A 20,000-nucleotide genomic window follows, 5' to 3' on the forward strand; every position below is an offset into this window, starting at 1 on the left:
CAAATATCATATCACACCACAACTGAATTACATTTTTCTTATACTTTAAACACAATATCCATATATAAGTAAACTGTAATATATTCCCCTGCAAAATACTTGCATTAAAATATTTACAAGTACATTACCATAATACATGTAACATATATAAACATATATAAAAACAAATACGCACCTAAAAAGCTTTAAAACATCCACCGCGGTAGAATAAACACACATACATAATTCTGCAACATATTCTGAAACTTGAATCCCTATTGCAACCGAAACCAGCAATATTTCGCGAGTGGAAAAACTTTTGGCTAATCCTGCAAACAGTTACCCACATGGGCCCGCGTTCCCCCGCCTCTCTTTTGTAATGTAAAGGAGAAGTAACAGATTTTATTATTGTAGTTTGTGATGTTAAAGAGGGTAAGGGTTGGTTTGTATTTTTTTTTTATGTATTATTTTCTTTAGTGTTTGTTTGTCTGTTGTTTGTTTTGCCTGTTCGTTCGTCTGTTTGTTTGTCGGTCTGTCTGAAAAGTTTTATCATTGTTTCACTCTCCATCTTTATCTTTATCTTTCTATCTCTCTCTCTCTCTCTTTCCCTCCCCACCCTTCTTCCCTCTCTCTTCCTTTCCTACTCCCTCTCCCTCTCCTTTTCCTTATTTTTCCTCTCTCTCTGTCTCTTCCTCACCCTCACTTTGAGCCTCAATCTCTTCATCTCTCCTTCACCCCCACCCTGTCCCTTTCTCTTTCTTTCCTCTACATCTCTCTCTCACTCGCACTCTTTCCATCTCTCTCCTCTTCCCTCTCCCTCGTCCTCACCCTCACTCTCGCCATCTTTCACTCCCTCGCCTTCTCCCTCATCTTTACCCTCACCTCCCTCTCCCTTTCCTTCTTGCACTCACCAAAGCACACAAATTCCGGAGTAGCTTAGTCAGGCTGATGAACTGCGAGCATAAAGTCCCTTCCTCTGCTTGCTCTCCAAATTTACTACGCTAAATAAACTTCATCTTTCAGTCAGGAGTGAAATGTAGAATGCAATTAGGGTGTAGTACATTTTATCTATTTATATTTATGCATTCTCTCTCTCTCTCTCTTTTTTTTTTTTTTTTTGCTTACTTGTGTTTATGTGTGGGTTGGTGTGTGTGTGTGTGTGTGTGTGTGTGTGTGTGTGTGTGTGTGTGTGTGTTTGTGTGTGTGTGTGTGTGTGTGTGTGTGTGTGTGTGAGAGAGAGAGAGAGAGAGAGAGAGAGAGAGAGAGAGAGAGAGAGAGAGAGAGAGAGAGAGAGAGAGAGAGAGGAGAGAGAGAGAGAGAGAGCGAATGTGTGCGTGTGCGTGTGCGTGTGCGTGTGTTCAGTGTAAGCGTGTGTGTACATACGCACATCTTACTGTATATGACCTAGTGCCTCATATGTTTAATAAACCCCTTACATATTAATTTAAAAAAATGTTGATAGTAAAAAGAAAAAACTGCAGAAGTTTCAAAGTGTATTCTGCATATCGTTATCATAATGTATTACAATACCTAATCCACCTTAGGTTACAGAGTGAAAGTCATTATTACTGCATCATTTGTATTACAAAAAAGAACGAAAAAAAGGAAACTAATAGATAAATGGATAAATAACTAGAACATATAAACCGAGTTACCCTGAATAATGATGTCGTTGACATCGGCTATTTTTAATCACACTGCTTTGTCCGTTCCCATTTTTCTTTGTCCTTTTTTTCCTAACTTTCATGAGCCATCTCTTGACTGCATTCCCGCAATTCCCAGAATACAATATCGTTATCAAAGACGAAATATAAACCTCACAGAGAGCCAATTAACGTGAGACTCCGAGGGAAACACAACACTTTGCCTGCTTCGCTTCAATCTTCGCAGTCGCTGGTTTCAGAGGAATCACTCGCAAACGGGAAGGAAAAATAACGGCTAAATCGATCGTGGGTTGGCTTTAGGGTGTCCGGTTTAAGTTGATTTCTGGTTTGATCTATTTTTTCTTCTTCATGTTCTTCCTCCCCATTTTTCTTTTTCTTTATCTTCTTTTTAAATTTTTATCTTTCTCTACTTTTTTTCTTTTCTTTCTTCTAGTAAGCTTTAAGTTTTTTGACGACAGGTAGAAGAATGGTTTATGGTTCTGGCGTTCTCTGCAACTCTTCTGCCATGAATTGTAAGGGATTCTGGTGCCAGCTCCAAAGGGCATTATCTTAGCTCATGAACGAACTAACACCAACCTCAGCAACCTCGGCAAACGTACCTACTTTTAGCCTCTACACAAAGCGTATTCAAATAAACCCATTCATAAACAAAGGCAAAAGCAAAAACAAAAAATCACCATGAATCAGCTACATACACCTTACCTCTCCTTCACGAGAACATACCTGGCTGTGACCACACGGTTGCTACGTCCAGCTTAAAACTCCCGAGGACCTTGTTGGAGCGGAGGATGTTCCGACATTGCAAGACCTACAGGAGGGCGTGAGAGAGTGCAGAACGGGCGTGAGACAGGCAGGGAGATCATGGGCGGGCAGGAGACAAGGGCGTGATGAGAGAGAGAGAGAGAGAGAGAGAGAGAGAGAGAGAGAGAGAGAAGAGAGGGGAGAAGAGGAGAGAGAGAGAGAGAGAGAGAGAGAGAGAGAGAGAGAGAGAGAGAGAGAGGAGAGAGAGAGAAAGAGAGAGAGAGAGAGAGAGAGAGAGAGAGAGAGAGAGAGAGAGAGAGAGAGAGAGAGAGAGAGAGAGAGAGAGAGATGGGTGAAAGAGTGTGTGTAATACAGGAGTGAACTGCTTCTAAAATCCGACCTGTTGATGGACTCTTTTTAACCAACAAAAGAAAAAAAAATCCCTTTCAGAAATATTTTATTTCCACGAAAACTTATATAGGAAAAAGACTGAAGCTACCATTAACAATTCATTCAACTCCACAAGATGTTTATACTCATTTTTGAAAGAGATTTTTTTTTTCTTCCAGGGGTTAACAGTCACATGAACAGGGATGTTACGAAGAGCGTCTCGCGGTGCACTGCTTGCTCGTTGTGTTCCAGTGCTCATGCAGTGCTGCTTGAAGGGAAATTGCTTGAGTTCTGATATCAAAGGAAGGGAAAGAATAAGCTATGAATAAATAAAGGACGGAGGAAATTAAACGCTAAATCTGTTTGAAAGAGAAAAAGGGAGGGGAGTCGTTAACCTAATCACTTTTTAATAGAACCAAAAATAAAGAAATATAAAGAAAAATAAACACAGTAACGGCCAAAACATATATAAATAAGAGAAATAATAAAGATGAAGAATTAGATAACATAGAAAAAAGAAGGGGAAAGGAGGGAAAAGGTGATATTAATTCAAACACGAACGCCATGGTGAAGTGTTCGAACTGACGAAGCTATCTCGCATCTGATGTGCGTCATTCCATGTGCAAAAATATTGCAGAAAAAAAGTGTCAATCCAGAAAAAAACCACATATCTTGTAATTTCGAAAGGGAATGTCGTGTAGATTAAATGATGTAGAGAAATGAATGTGAATTAGTGTGAAGAGAGAGGTGTTTTGTATACCAGGGACTCGGAACAGTGTTGCCACATCCATCTTGAACCACCCGACAACTTCGCCTTTTGAGAAAAACTTCTTTGAATGAAGGACCTGTAAGCCACGAAGTTGTTAGTTAAGTAGAATGGGAATAAAAAGCATGGGCAGTGATAGAGGAATAAATATTTATGATAACAGAGAGATGAGAAAGAGAAAACATGATATTAATAATAACAAATAAGGTATTTACAGATCTTATAGTAATGATACTGGTAATAATGATAGTGATGATGGTGACAGTAATAGAAATGATGATGATGATAGTAATAATATTATCGATAGAAGTAACGATAAAGAAATAAAGATTGGACGATATATAATATATATATATATATATATATATATATATATATATATATATGTATAATATATATATATATTAATAATGCAATAGTGATGATAAGACAAAAAATGATATTAATCAATATATAATATGAATAAAATGACATATAGTTAAGAAATAAACGAAATCACTATAGATACTAATTACAATTAGGCTACAATATGATGAAAAAGAGAATAGCGATAATATGAGAATGACAAAGACGATACAATTAATGATACTAATACTATTCAGATAAAATTATAAAATGATGATAAAAACATGATAATCTTTAAAAAAATTCAGTCAAGATAATTATAAGAATACAAGATCATGATAAAATTATACAAATTATGATAAAAATCATGATAATCTTAATAAAATCCCAGTAATAATTATAATGACAATGATGACAAGAGTGACAATGATGATAATAATAATAATAATAATAATAATAATAATAATAATATTATTATTATTAATAGTAATAATAATAATAGTAATGATAATAATAGTAATAATGATAATAATATTAATGATAATAAGAACACTAATAGTACCATAGTAAAACTAATAACAACAGAAATGATAATGATAAAAGTGATAAGCTAATGATAATGTTGATAATGGTAATACTAATACTAATGACAAAAAAAAAATAAAGCTAATATTAGCAAGAACAAATAATAATAATAAAATAATAAAGATAATAATAATGATAATAGTAATAACAATAATAATAAAAATAATAATGATAATAATAATATTGATTATAGTAATAATAACAATAACAACAACAATATCTAAATAACAATAATAATCGTGAGGAGGAAATAAAGATCATAAGAATGATCATAAACATAATGATAAAAAATGATAATGATAATTATAACAATAATCATGCAAATCTCAATCTGTTTATTCATTTCATAGTGAATTGCACAATTAGCAAGTGCTAGAAACATTTAGAAATAACAATTCAAATATTTTTCAAAATTGATATCAAAAGCTCCCCGAAGTAATTAGCGCGAAACAAGAAAAAGATTTATATATTTTCTCTGCATAAAATCTAAATAATAAACAGACATGATATAAAAGATTTGGTCTTCTATCAACATTATCCGCCAACTGGACATCTAATTATACACAAATTTTAATCAAATGCTCATCATTACTGTTTTTTTTTCGTGTACTATTTAAAGTGATACAAATATATATTTCTTCTCGACTGTTGGAATTATTATTATTTTTTTTTTATTATCCGTCATTCTTGATTTCTGAATTTATATTTTTTGCTTATAGTGTTATTTTGTTAATAATAATAATAATAATAATAATAATAATAATAAAGATAACTATAGTTATAATAATAATAATAACAATAATAACAACAACAATAATAATAATAATAATAATAATAATAATAATAATAATGATAATAATAATAATAATAACAATAACAATATATGATAATAATAACAATAACAACAATAATAATAATAATAATAATAATAATAATAATAATAATAATAATAATAATAATAATAATAATAATAATAAAACTGATACTACTACTACTACTAGTAATAACAATAACAAATATAACAAAAATAATAATGATCATGAGAACAACAGCAACAATAATGATAATCATGTAACAAACGACAAAAGTGATACAATAAAAATCGTGACCACAAGGACAATGACCGTAAAGACGCTAACAACAATTACGATTTTGATAACGATGCTGATACAGACGATAGGAATGAAATCAAACGAACAAAATGATAAGAAGGAAAAATCAAACAATAATACAGAATTAAATGACGTGGCTCTAAATGAAGTTAATAGATAATATGCATATAATTAACACGCTTACCGTTAACGTAATTATCTTGTCGAACAGCATAGCCGGGGCCATGTGGAAGTCAAACACGAAATACTGTGGAAAAGAAATGGAATAAAGAGTAGAAAGAATGATGATAATGACAGTGATAATAGTGATAACCATAGGCAAATATGTAATTGATAACAATGGTGATGATGTAATGAAATAATAATAGTGATAATGATAATCCAAATAATGATAATGAGAATGATGATCCAAATAGTGATAGCCATATGCATGTACATAATCGATTTTAAAAACAAATAAATCTTAGAGATATAGAAATGGAGGAAAAAATTAGAGAAATAAAGGCGATAACACTTTGAATGTAAAAGAGACTAGAGTTATAGGAATAATTAAGATATCTTTAAATACATTCTACTAACATTTACTTCAAAAAAAATACCGAGAGGAAAAATAGCTATCATATACATCACACGTACAATGTTCGTGTATAATAACAGTATGCATTGAAATGAAACAAACAATAAATTGAAATACAGTTATCAAATATCAGTATGCAGAGAAATCAAACGTAGAAATAAATAAATCTCGACATACGTATGTGAAATAACGGTATAGAAATAACAAAAGAGAATATACATCAGAGAGATGACAAAAGGAAATACAGTCAGGAAAAAAAAATCTTTTTCAAGGAACATGATGTATCTTTCCTTAAGTCATAAGACCCTTAAGTAATCCTCATTTCCTCTCCATTTATCTAAAATCGTTACCGGTTTTCCTTTACACTTTGCACCCTATCGCATTTATTCCAATTCCGGTTTCTCCATTTTCCTCCCTCTCGCTGTATCTACCCACTCCCATTCCGGTTCCCGTTTCCATTAATCATTTCTAATCATCTACTCTCTGGCAGTTCGCTATGGCCCGGCAGGTGGAAAATAACTGATGGTGAGCAGGCTATGTATATGCATACTGTACTTGCGTATATGTGATCTCTCTCTCGTACGCTCTCCTGCTCTTGCTCTCGTTATTGCTTTTGCTCTTGCTCTTACTCTCTCTCTCTCTGTCTCTGTCTGTCTGTCTGTCTCTCTCTCTCTCTGTCTCGCTCTCAGTCTCTCTCTCTCTCTCAGTCTGTCTCTCTCTCTCTCTCTGTCTCTCTCTCTCTCTCTGTCTCTCTCTGTCTCTGTCTCTCTGTCTCTGTCTCTGTCTCTGTCTCTGTCTCTGTCTCTCTCTCTCTCTCTCTCCCTCTCCCATTGCCCTCTTCATTTTCTCACCCCCTTTACCCTTTCCCTCCCCCTTGCCCTCCACCTCCCCCCAAACCCACTCCCTCTCCCTCATCCACTCCCTCTCCCTCTCCCCCAACACTAACCCCTTAGCAACGCACTCCTCTCTCCACCTTCATTCTACATCCCCGCCTTTCCCTCCCCACCAAGTCAGCTCACGTCACTCACCTCATTGTAGTAAGGGCAGTTCGTAGACTCCTTCACAGACGTGTATTTCTTCTGGTCTCCAACTTGCACACACACCACAGGGTCCATGTTGAGGCCCGCCAGTTGTCGCGCTTCAATTATTGTTATGCATACCTGTGTTCGGGAGGATAATGGATTATGGTTATAAGCGTTAATCGATGTTGAGAGTTTTATATATGTGTGGACGTAGGGGACATGTTAACATAGAAGATACTAATAATAATGATAGTGATAATCCAATAGTGTATTTTTATGAAGATAGAATAGTGTGATGATAGGTTCTCTACTGACGTGGACGTTGTTAACAAAGAAACTACCAACAGTGTTTTTCATTATGACAGGACAGTGTATTTGTAATGACAGTAGGCCTGTTTTTTATAATACTGGTTATCGGGATATTAGTCAGTAGGTAGTTATGATTTAAAAAATTGGCTTATAATTCTCAGACGCGTTAAATTGATACGATAACAACACCCTTTCTTATAAAAACAATTGATAGTTTATAATATACCAACTTTCTAAACTCCCAACACTAAGTTTATGATGAGAATCTATTTCCTCTACTGCGCCTTTGAATTTAGATTTTGTCTAATGGGACTTTCCAGCTGGTAATTTCAGCTAAACGAGTATAAAGGTAGTTCTTGTCTGGAACTGGGCTCTGAAATTGGTAATTTGCTGGATCTTGTGTCAATGCCTTTCAGTAAAAGCGTAATTTTAATGAGTTGCATATCCATTGCAGTTATGAAATCAGTGAAAAGGCAATAATCGCTATGAAGTTGCTTTACCAATAATCTTTATTTTACAAGATTCTGTAATAATGGCAGTATGAATCTCGCCATATCACGTCTTGTACTACACTATACAAAAATAATATAGAAGTACAAATAGAGAAGATGCAGGGATATCTTATAACCTTGACCACTGTTTCTGTATTTGTACTGTTTTTTTTCCTTCTTTCTATTTACACACACGCACGTGTGTGTGTGTGTGTGTGTGTGTGTGTGTGTGTGTGTGTGTGTGTGTGTGTGTGTGTGTGTGTGTGTGTGTGTTGTGTGTGTGTGTGTGTGTGTGTGTGTGTGTGTGTGTGTGTGTGTGTGTGTGTGTGTGTGTGTGTGTGTGTGTGTGTGTGTGTGTGTGTGTGTGTGTGTGTGTGTGTGTGTGTGTTTACTTCGTACCTGGAAGTCCTGAGCTTTGAGTTCTGCAGGAGTGGAGTTCACGGTCTCGGATTTGTGTCTGAAAAAAAAAAGAAAAATATACATTTCATCATTGTTATCTCTCACCATTTTCCTTTCCCATTCCATTCCTGAAGCTGAAATCCAGGGAGATGTAGAAACTGCAATATTATCTTCTGTTGAATCCCCCAATCTCCGACATCCACAGAACTATATCTTTATGCACGGGCACTTACAGATAAGGAGATTTATATGAAAATAGTACGTGTGATCCTGGCGTGTGCCGGATCTGATATTTTCCATATCTTTTAGATATATTGTCAGTGGAAATGAGATTTTGTTGTTCTTTGTTCTGCTGGACATGGGCGGAGTATCAGTGGATATACATACATGTAAATAAATAAATAAATATACGCACATACTTGACCTGTTGAAGGTATGTATAACTCTGCCTTACTAAGGCGCTGGCAAGGAGGAGACAGCGAGGACACACAGGACGCCTACGATCTCCCGGGAAAAAGTAATGAGCCGTTTTCATCAGAAAACCCTTCGAATTGTAGGCATAGTTTGTGTGCCCACCATTCCTGAATTGAACCGCCTCTCCATAGTAGGAAGGCACAGCCCTGCGGTTCTTGTTTTCCTTCCTTTCTCATATTTTCTTTCTTCTTTTTATCCTATAATCATCGATGTAGATTTAGCCATGAATTTAGCTAGTATCTCTGGGATTTTGGTAATCGAGTTCCTCAAATTCATGTTGTTATTTTTTGTGTAGAATTAATTTGTTGTTGGATGATGAGTTTAATCCAGGCCCTACCTGTTCAGGTATTTCAACTTACTTTTTAGTAATATGAATGGACTTCTCGGGAATTCGAATGGTCTTGCACTTATCTCAACTAAACTTGACTGTATTTGTGCTGAAACTCTTGTTTCAGACATGAAACACACCGCAGAGTTGCTTTTGCCTAATTTTAATTAACCCTTGTTGCTACAAGGAAATTCTTTGCCTCGAGCCCAAGGTTTGTGTTTATATTCTAAGGTTGTTTAGTGATAGTCATTTTACGAAGTATGAATGTCATTTTCATGAATACATGGTTCTGAGAGTGTGTAGTCGTTTTGATAATTTTTGCATGTCTAGTCTTTATAAAAGTTGCATTTCCGATGACAGCATTTATGATTGTTCACTAACTTTGTACATTTCCATTCAAGAAAATGATAGGAAATCGTACTTTATTTTCACCACAAGCATACTGCCTACAACCTCTGGTCTGCTAACCGCACTCGTCCTTGTTGGGAGAATTATGTTGTTATACGAAACATAAAAACTAAGGTTTAAAAGGAGGCTAGATCTGAATACAACCCTCTTTTCAAAGAAATTCTCTCAGAAGCGTCACAGCTTCACAAATGGTGGTCAACACTTAAAGCATCTTAGACGCTGAGTCCTCCATTCCTCCTTTAATAAAACCTGATGGCAGCGTTATATATATTTCAGTTGAGAAAGCTACCTTGTTAGCAGAATACTGTAATTCAAAACAAAGTTTAGAGGATATTTAACTTCCTCTTTCATGTCACCCATTCCATGCTTTGATTCATTTACTTTCAGGTCCACTGAAATCAAGTATCTTATCGGAATTATATTTATATGGCGGGGTAGACTCGGATGACTTGATTAAATGGTCAATTAGTTCCTAAATTAGCTGTAATCTTACGCCTTTTAGTTCCTCAAGGGCCATCTTCTGAGTGCTGGCTTTGGTAATATTACCCCTATGGCCAAGTTCCCACTACAGTCTTCACCTACTGACTATTGGTGGCTGGTGAAACGTCTTTCTGTATATTTGAGAAACAGAGGTTTTAGAAACCGACTCGGTTGCAATTATGCATTGCTTATGTTAGTGCATTAAATGCAGCCTGCTTTATATAAGGGTCATGAGTCAAGGCTAATCTCTCTGGATTTTAGTGCAGCTGTTGACACTGTTAATCATAACAGCTTTTAGCTCGTATTCCCGTGTGTCTTCCGGGTAAAGTTCTTGGCTCTTTGCTCTTCATTTTATATACAAGCGATATGGGGTCTGGCATTACTCAATATTGGTATCTGCTGATGATAATCTTTGCTGATACTCCTTCTCTGGCAACCAGGCAAACAGTAGCTGACAGCCTCACTGATGATAATTCAGTGGTGGGGCATGAAATTAAATCCTACCAAGTTAAAAGGTCATGCCTGTGAATCGGTCTAGAACGCAATTGCCTCAGCATCCAAGTCTGCTGATTAATGGAGTCTTAATCACTTGGGTAGATAATCTGAAGCTCCTAGGTTTAACCCTTGATTCAAAGCTTACATTTCAATTGCAAAATTGAATATGGCCGGGACAGTTTCATCGAAGTTAGCTTTCATTGCCTCATTTTGAGTATTGTTCTCCTGAGGGGTCACTCACAACCTGATCGTTCTTTTAATTCCATTAGATTTCTCCTGTCTGCGCACGACGGATGGGCCCCTTAGTCTTATCAAGTTGTTACGATTAATAATCATCATAGATAATAATAATAAACTAATGAATAACAATATATGATCATAATAACAATAACAATAACATAATAATTAATAATAATAATAAGATAATAATAATAACATGCATAAGATAATGATGATAATAGCAATAGGAATAACAATAACAACAACAACCATGCTGATATGATGGGGCACGATCATGAATAATATAATAATGAGATAATGATAACAAAGATATAATAATAATACTAACAATAATAATAATACTAATAATAAAACTGATACTACTACTACTAACTAGTAATAACAATACAAATATAACACAATATAATAATATCATGAGATACACACAACAATAATGATATCATGTTCAAAACGACAAAGGATACAATAAAATCATTATCACAAGGACAATGACCGTAAAGAGACCTAACACCATTAGATTTTGATAACGATGCTGATACAGACGATAGGAATGAATCAAACGAACAAAATGATAAGAATGAAAAATCACAATAATACAGAATTAAATGCCGTTGCTCTAAATGAATTAATAGATAATATGCAATATCTTAGACACGCTTACCGTTAACGTAATTTAATCTTGTCGAAACAGCATAGCCGGGGCCATGTGGAGGTCCAAAACACGAAATACTGTGGAAAGAAATGGAATAAAGAGTAGAAAGAATGATGATAATGAACAGTGATAATAGTTGTAACCATAGGCAAATACATAATCGATAACATGGTGAATGATGTAGATGAAATAATAATAATTGATAATGATAATCCCAATAATGATAATGGAATGATATCCAAATAGTGATAGCCATATGCATGTACATAATCGATTTAAAAAAACAAATACCGCTTAGAGATATAGAAAATGTAGGAAAAAATGAGAGAAAAGCGATAAACACTTGAATGTAAACAGAGACTCGAGTTATAGGGAATAATTAAGATATCTTTAAATACCTTCTACTACCATTTACTTAAAAAAAATACCGAGATGGAAATAGCTACATATAGCATCACACGGACAATGTTCGTGTATAACAGTATGTATTGAAATGAAACAAACAATAAATTAAAACAGTTAATCAAATACAGTATGCCGAGAATCAAACGTAGAACATAAATAAATCTCGACATACTATGTGAAATACGTATAGAAATAACACAAGAGATATACTCAAGAGAGATGACAAAAGGAAATACAGTCAGGAATTTTTTTTTTCAAGGAACATGATGTATCTTTCCTTAAGTCATAAGACCCTGAAATAATCTTCCTTTCAAGACCCTGAAGTAATCCTCCTTTCCTCTCCATTTATCTAAAATCGTTACCGGTTTTCCTTTACACTTTGCACCCTATCGCATTTATTCCAATTCCGTTTCTCCATTTTCGTCCCTTCGCTGTATCTAACCACATCCCTTCCGGTTACCGTTGTCCATTAATCATTTCAAATCATCTACTCTCTTGGCAGTTCGCTATGGCCGGCAGGTGAAATAACGATGGTGAGCGGCTATGTATTGCATACTGGGACTTGCGTAATATGTGATCTCTCTCTCTACGGCTTATCCTGCTCTTGGCTCTCGTTATTGCTTTTGGCTCTTGCTCTTACTCTCTCTCTCTCTCCTGTCTCTGTCTGTCTTCTGCTCTCTCTCTGTCTCTTCTCCTCAGTCTCATCTCTCCATCTCTCTCCAGTCTCTCTCCTCTCTCTCTGTCTTGTCTACTACTCCCTCTCCCATTGCCCTCTTCATTTTCTCACCCTCCTTTAACCCTTATCCCTCCCCCTTGCCCTCCACCTCCCCCAAACCCCTCCCTCTCACTCTCCCTCATCCACTCCTCTCCCTCTCCCCCACCACTAACCCCTTTAGCAACGCACGCCTACTCTCCACCTTCATCTAACCCACCGCCTTCCCTCCCACCAAGTCAGCTCACGTCACTCACCTCATGTAGTTAAGGCAGTTCGTAGACTCCTTCACAGACGTGGTATTCTTCTGGTCTCCAACTTGCACACCACACCACATGGTCCATGTTGAGGCTCCGCCAGCTGTCGCGCTTCAATTATTGTTATGCATACATGTGGTTCGGGAGGATAATGGATTATGTTTAAGCGTTAATCGAATGTTAGATTTTATATAGGTGTTGACGTTAGGGGACATGTTTAACAGAGAAGATACTAATAGTAATGATAGTGTCTAATCCAATTGTGTATTTTTTTATGAAGATATAATAGTGTGATGATAGAGGTTCTCTACTGACGTGGGCGTTGTTACAAAGAAACTACCACAGTGTTTTTCATTATATAGGCAGTGTATTTGTAATTACAGTAGGACTGTTTTTATAATACTGGTTATCGGATATTAGTCATTAAGGTATTTCAGATTTAAAAATTGCTTATTCTCAGACGCGTTAAAATTGATACGATAACAACACCCTTCTTATAAAAACAATTGATAGTTTATAATAGACCAACTTTCTAAAACCCCAACACTATTTTTATGATGAGAATCTATTCCTCTACTGCGCCTTTGAATTTAGATTTGGTCTAATGGGATTTCCAGCTGTTAATTTCAGCTAAACGAGTATAAGGTCTTCTTGTCTGGAATTTGGGCTCTGAAATTGGTATTTGCTGGATCTTGTGTCAATGCCTTTCATAAAGCGTAATTTTTAATGAGTTGCATATCCGTATTGCACGTTATGAAATCATTGAAAAGGCAATATCGCTATGAATTGCTTTAACCATATCCTTTATTTTACAAGTTCTGAATAATGGCAGTATGAATCTCGCCATATCACACGTCTTGTAACTACACTATACAAAAATAATATAGAAGTACAAATAGAGAAGATGCAGGATACTTATAACCTTGACCACTGTTTCTGTATGGGTACTGTTTTTTTTTTTCCTTCTTTCTATTTACACACACGCACGGTTTGTGGTGTGTGTGTGTGTGTGTGTGGTGTGTGTTTGTGTGTGTGTGTGTGTGTGTTCTGTGTTGTGTGTGTGTGTGTGTGTGTGTGTGTTTACTTCGTACCTGGGAAGTCCTGAGCTTTGATTTCTGCAGATTGGAGTTCACGGTCTCGTATTTTGTGTCCTGAAAAAAAAAAGAAAAATATACATTTCATCATTGTTATCTCTCACCATTTTCCTTTCCCATTCCATTCCTGAAGCTGAAAGCCAGGAGAATGTAGACCTCTGCAATTATTATCTTCTGTTGAATCCCCCAACTTCCGTACATCCACAGAACTATATCTTTATGACGGCAATCCTTACAGATAATGAGATTTATATGAAAATAGGCGTGTGGATCCTGCGTTGCCGATCTGATATTTTCTATCGTTTAGATAGTTTGTCAGTGGAAATGAGATTTGTTGTTCTGTGTTCTGCTGGACAGGGGCGGAGTTCATGGATATACATACAGTAAATATAATAAATAAATATACAATACGCCATACTTTACCTGTTGAAGGTATGTATAACTCTGCCTTACTAAGTCGCTGGGCAAGAGTAGACAGCGAGACCCAGGACGCTACGATCTCCCGGTTAATGTTACTGGTTAATGTTTAAAAGCACGATAAATGTGTACTAGACATCTAACGGTCATGTAGCCTATAGTTAATGTTAGGAAGGGTGGGTTGGTTAGTGATGTGTTGTCAGCTGGGCAAAGGAATTGTTGGTGAGTGGAAAGGGTTAGGGTCGTTATGGTACGGAGTTAGCTTGATGAAGATATGTAATCGTTTGAGAAGAGAATAGGTTGTTGAAGCAAAAGTGTGGATCTGTAAGGATGTCTGATAGGTTGGGAGTCGGTGAAGGGGGGATAGGTGGGGGAAAGCAGAGTACGAAGTTTTGTTTCAAAACGTGGGGCCGGCAGTGAGGGATGTGTGGGATTGGAGTGTCTGGTGGTGTGGTATTACTTTATGAGAGTTAATGATTACAATAAGGATTCACGTGCGTAGGAGGGAGTTGGAAGGGATGAGGGGGATGGGGGGAGGGTTAATGTTGGCGGGTTGGGGTCGGGGGGGATGGGCTGTGTTGGGAGGGGGTAGGAGCTAGGGTGGTAGGGTGATATCGTTAGGAGGAGGATGGATATCAGCAGTTATTGGAGTGTGAAGGACAGAGTTGTAAAGATTTTGGAGGGGGGGGGAGGACAGGTGTCCAGTTTCATTAGGTAATCTGAATATATTTCAAATGGTTTCTTCTGAGTTGGTTCGGAGTTTTGGGGGATAAAGGATTTCTTGTGAGGGGGGGGCAGAGAGGACTGGTGTCTCAAGCATAGGAGTAAGGCTGTGGAGTGTGATTGTGTGTAGGGGAAGAGGGTGGAACGTTTGTTCTGTCTGTTACGGGTAGTGCAGGCGGGAGAGGGGAAGGTGTTTGGGGGTTGTGGGTGTGATTGAGATAGCTGTAGTCAGATTGGAGTTGTCCTGGATTTAGGATTGCAAAATGAGTTGACTGGGGAAAGGTATGAGGTAGAATAGGGGGTTTTAGATGTATGGGGTGGGTTTTAGGAGAATTGGTATAATGGGCAAGTATTACTGGAGTAAGAGTAAGAGAGAAACCACGTCGACGTGCTTCTTGTCTGGCTTCACTAGTGTGAGTCCAAGTTTGAATCTGAGAGTTGCTACCTCAATACTCAAATTTATAGGTTTGGACAACCCCTATAAAATAACATTATGGGGGCCGCCACAGTTGGCACTGTCGTGATTGTGCGGCATTAGATCGGGTATGCCAGGTTTGGCACATAGTCGGTCATATCTGGCTGTTGACGCAATGTTTGGCTGGTGTACTAGACGCAAACAAATTTGGACTGCCGTGGAGGGGGTTGGTAGGACTAACAGGGAGGCTTCTCCTCCTATGTAGCACTTTCAGGGAAGGTCAATGCCTACGGAAGGTAATTTTGGCTATGTTATGGGTTTCTTTCGATACCTCTGGGGGAATGGAGTAGCATTGTACTGATGTTTGCATCATAGTCTTTGAACAGGCAATAGATCTCCACAATCTGACCAATCTTGTCATATACTGGGCCAATTTGCTGGGGAGATTGGAACTTTTCCGGTGCAATTATTGAGGGTTGGATGGGGTTCTGCTGCAATATGGGTTACCATATTATTCCTGTTCGTTTTGTTAATGCTATACTTGGTTTTCGCGATGTTACTATGACAACCGGAGCGGTCGGTCGGGCTATCGGAAAGAGACTTTACCTACTTGTTTTTGAGACATTGTTGGAAGAGAAAGGGTGTTGTCGAGTAGGGAGCTGGGGAGGGATCACGAACACTCGGTACCCATTTGGCTGTGGCTGAAGAGGGGTATCAAAATTGTTTGTAATAGATAGGGGTAGTCGAAGGGCGGGGCGTGACGAAGATGGAGTAGTGTTAAGGGAGGTATTGTTATGGGCGGTAGGCAATAAGGCTTTAAGTTATTTAATAATGAGGATGGGGTGGTTGATGTTGGAGGTTGTGGTATAGGTGTTGAAGTTGAGATTGCTGGGAGAGTGGAAATGTTCATTAATGGTTGATCTGTTGCTACGTCTATAGGTATGATAGGGGTAGTTATTTGCATGTTCCGGAGCCGTGTCAAGGAGAGCCTGGTCAGGGAATCTGGTGGGTTTACATCGTTTGGGCTATTTGTAGGGGCAGCCTCATTGCCCCTATAGTGGGGATAGTTTTCATTAATCTGGCCATGTTAAGCCTGGTTTGTTGGGGATAAAAACGTCCACCACCTCAGGGGCCCCTTGAGGGTAAGGGCTAGTAACTAAATCAGGGAATCGTGCCCAATGGCTCCCTCAGGCCGTTCAGGACTGGCACAAAGTCAGCCTTCCTCCTTTCAGCCGGCTCTCACACCTTAGATGTGATAGCAGAAGGGTTTTGGTGTAAGGGACAGAAAACGAAGAAGTGTAAGGAAATAAAACAATGCAAAATTAGTTGAGGTCGAGGGCTGAGTCCAAGGTTGGGGATGTTCCCCATCATTGGGTCCCATTCCCTCCGCCTCCTAAGCCCCCCCACGACAACAACGGGCAAGGGATTGGGGGGGCTACGATCTCCCGGGAAAAAGTAATCAGCCGTTTTCATCAGAAATCTTCCATGGCAGGAATGCTTGAGAGGAAGTACTGTATACGTGTACTGTTTGCTTGTGTGAGTTTAGGTATACATGTATATTGACTGTATTAACTATATTTGACTATTTCCACCGTGCTGAGCGGTATGTTTTGGCCAAATCTTGCTTGCTAACGGTCTATGAGCGGAAGAGCAATTTGGTTTGGGCTCTGACAACCCAGGGTGTGAAGGAAGCGCCTCCCTAAATTCTCACTTGAACGCCACTGGTTACTGTCTGTCCTCAATAAGCGTACGAGTCATAAGGGCTTTAGGTATCACTGCTGTTATAGCAAAGGCGGCCGAGTAGTTTCGTTACCAACGGCATCCTGAGGTTGGACCCTTTCGGAATTGTCGGCATAGTTTGTGTGCGCCACCATGTCTGAATTCACCGCCTCTCATAATAGGAAGTCACAAGCCTGCGTTTCTTGTTTTCCTTCCTTTCTCGTATTTTTCTTTCTTCTTCTTTTTATCCCTATAATCATCGAGTAGATTTACCATGGCATTATCTAAGTTCTCGGGATTTTGGTAATCGAGTTCTTCCTCAAATTCATGATTGTTATTTTTTGTTGTAGAATTATGTTGTTGTTGGATTGATGAGTTTAATCAGCCCTACCTGTTCGTATTTCAACTTTCTTTTTAGTAATATGATGCTATGTGCTGAAACTCTTGTTTCAAGACGATGAAACACACCGCAGAGTTGCTTTTGCCTAATTTTTAATTAACCCTTGTTTCTACAGGAAAATTCTTTGCCTCGATCCCAAGGTTTGTGTTTAGATTCTAAGGTTGTTTAAGTGATAGTTCATTTTATCGAGTATGACTGTCATTTTCATGAATACGATGGTTCTGAGAGTGTGTATTCGTTTTACTAATTTTTGCATGTCATAGTCCTTTATAAATATTGCATTTCCGATGACGCAATTTGATGGGTCACTAACTTTGTAACTTTCCATTCAAGAAATGATAGGAATCGTACTTTATTTTTCACCACAAGCATCTGCCTACAACCTCTGTCTGCTAACCGCACCGTCCTTGTTGGGAGAATTATGTTGTTTATACTACACATAAAAACTAAGGTTTAAAAGTAGCTAGATCTGAATACAACCCTCTTTCAAGAAATTTCCTCTCAGAAGCGTCCACAGCTTCACAAATGGTGTTCAACCCTTAAGCTTTAGACGCTGAACTCCTCTATTCCTCCTTTAATAAAACCTGATGGCAGCGTTATATAAATTTCAGTTGAGAAAGCTACCTTGTTTAGCGAATACTGTAATTCCAAAACAAAGTTAGAGATATTTTAACTTCCCCTTTCGATGTCACCCATTCCATGCTTTGATTCTTTACTTTCGGGCCACGAAATCAAGTATCTTAATCGGAATTATATTCATATATGGCGGGGTTAAGACTCGGATGACTTGTTAAATGGTCGATTAGTTCCTCACCAATTAGCTGGCTTACGCCTTTTAGTTCCTCAGGGCCATCTCCTGAGTGCTTGCTTTGGTAATATTACCCCTATGGCCAATTTCCCACTACGTCTTCACTACTGACTATGGTGGCGGTGAAACGTCTTTCTTATATTTTGAGAAACAGAGGTTTTAGAAACGCGACTCGGTTGCAATTATGCATTGCTTTATTTAGGTGCATTAAATGCATCCTGCTTTATATAAGGTCATGAGTCAAGGCTAATCTCTCTGGATTTTAGTGCAGCTGTGACCATCTCACTGTTAATCATAAACAGTCTTTTAGGCTCGTATTCCCGTTGTCTTCCGGTTAAGTTCTTGGCTCTTTGCTCTCATTTTATATACAAGTCGATATGGGGTCTTGGCATTACTCAATATTGGGTATCTGCTGATGATAATCTTATCTTTGATGATACTCTCCTTCTCTGGCACCAGCAAAGTAGCTGACAGCCTCACTGATGATGATCAGTGTGTGGCATGAAATTTTTAAAAATTTTTTTTTCCCCCTACCCAAAGTTAAAAGGTCATGCCTGTGGAATCGTCTAGAACGGCAACTGCGCAGCATCCCAAGTCTGCTGATTAACGAGTCTTAATCACTTGGGTAGATAACTGAAGCTCCTAGGTTTAACCCTTGATTAAAAGCTTAACATTTCCAATTGCAATTGAATATGGCCGGACCCAGTTTCATCGAAGTTAGCTTTCATTCTGCCTCATTTTGAGTATTGTTCTCCTGAGGGGTCACTCACAACCTGATCGTTCTTTTAATTCCATTAGATTTCTCCTGTCTGACGGCACGACAGGGATATTGGGGCCCCTTCAGTCTTATACAAGTTTGTTACCGATAATTCATATCCCCTATAAGTTTTCAGCTGATTTTGATCAATCTGCAAGAGTTACTGGAAGTTGTGCGATCCTCCGTTTGACGTAGTCGATCGCTTGCTTCTCAGTTTTCTAGATGTTTTTCAACTGTTATTTGTAGGCTTTGGAATAGATTCCCTTCAGAGATTTTACTCCTCCAACTCTTGATATGTTTAAAAGACACACACACCTTCCCCTCCCCCCTCCCACACACACATCCGTAGTCCTCCACCCTCCCACACACACAGAGACACACCCTCCCTCTCCCCCTTCCCACACACACCCCCGTACACATTCCATTATCCTTGCATGCAAATCCCCACGCGAGGGACATATACTGTATCTGCAAGCACGCGGAAACCCCCCTTTGTCTCAGAACTTATTCAGTTTCTTAAGTCAACCGAAAGATGGAGTTCAGACCTCGAGGGAAATTCTGTATGCAGGGTGTTCGGTGCTGATATAGGAAGCCCATTTGTTTATAAGTAATCTGATTTGAAGCTAGTTTTTTTTTTTTTTTTTTTTGCGGGATGGGGTGGGGGTAGGGATAGGGGTAGGGTGATTATTTGGTTGATTAAAACCTCTGTTCATATATTTGTTTATGTGTTTTTCTCTCTCTCTCTCTCTCTCTCTCTCTCTCTCTAGTTCTCTCTCTCTCCCTCTCTCTCTCTCTCTCCCTCCCTCCCTCCTCTCTCTCTCTCTGCCCCTCTCTCT

The 20,000-nt window shown here is 38.1% G+C and overlaps 1 protein-coding gene across 1 annotated transcript in view; it reads right to left on the reverse strand.

The window, feature by feature from the left end:
* Positions 1–20,000, reverse strand: part of LOC119572633 (otoferlin-like) — a gene marked incomplete in the record, with an annotated part of 132,351 nt that overhangs the window by 43,514 nt on the left and 68,837 nt on the right. Inside the window, 4 exon segments of the mRNA XM_037919738.1 lie at positions 2,367–2,451; positions 5,767–5,829; positions 7,188–7,319; positions 8,381–8,438. Of these exon segments, the coding sequence (XP_037775666.1) occupies positions 2,367–2,451; positions 5,767–5,829; positions 7,188–7,319; positions 8,381–8,438 (338 nt within the window).

Source organism: Penaeus monodon, chromosome 4 (genome assembly GCF_015228065.2).
Source record: "Penaeus monodon isolate SGIC_2016 chromosome 4, NSTDA_Pmon_1, whole genome shotgun sequence".
Lineage (NCBI taxonomy): Eukaryota > Metazoa > Arthropoda > Malacostraca > Decapoda > Penaeidae > Penaeus > Penaeus monodon.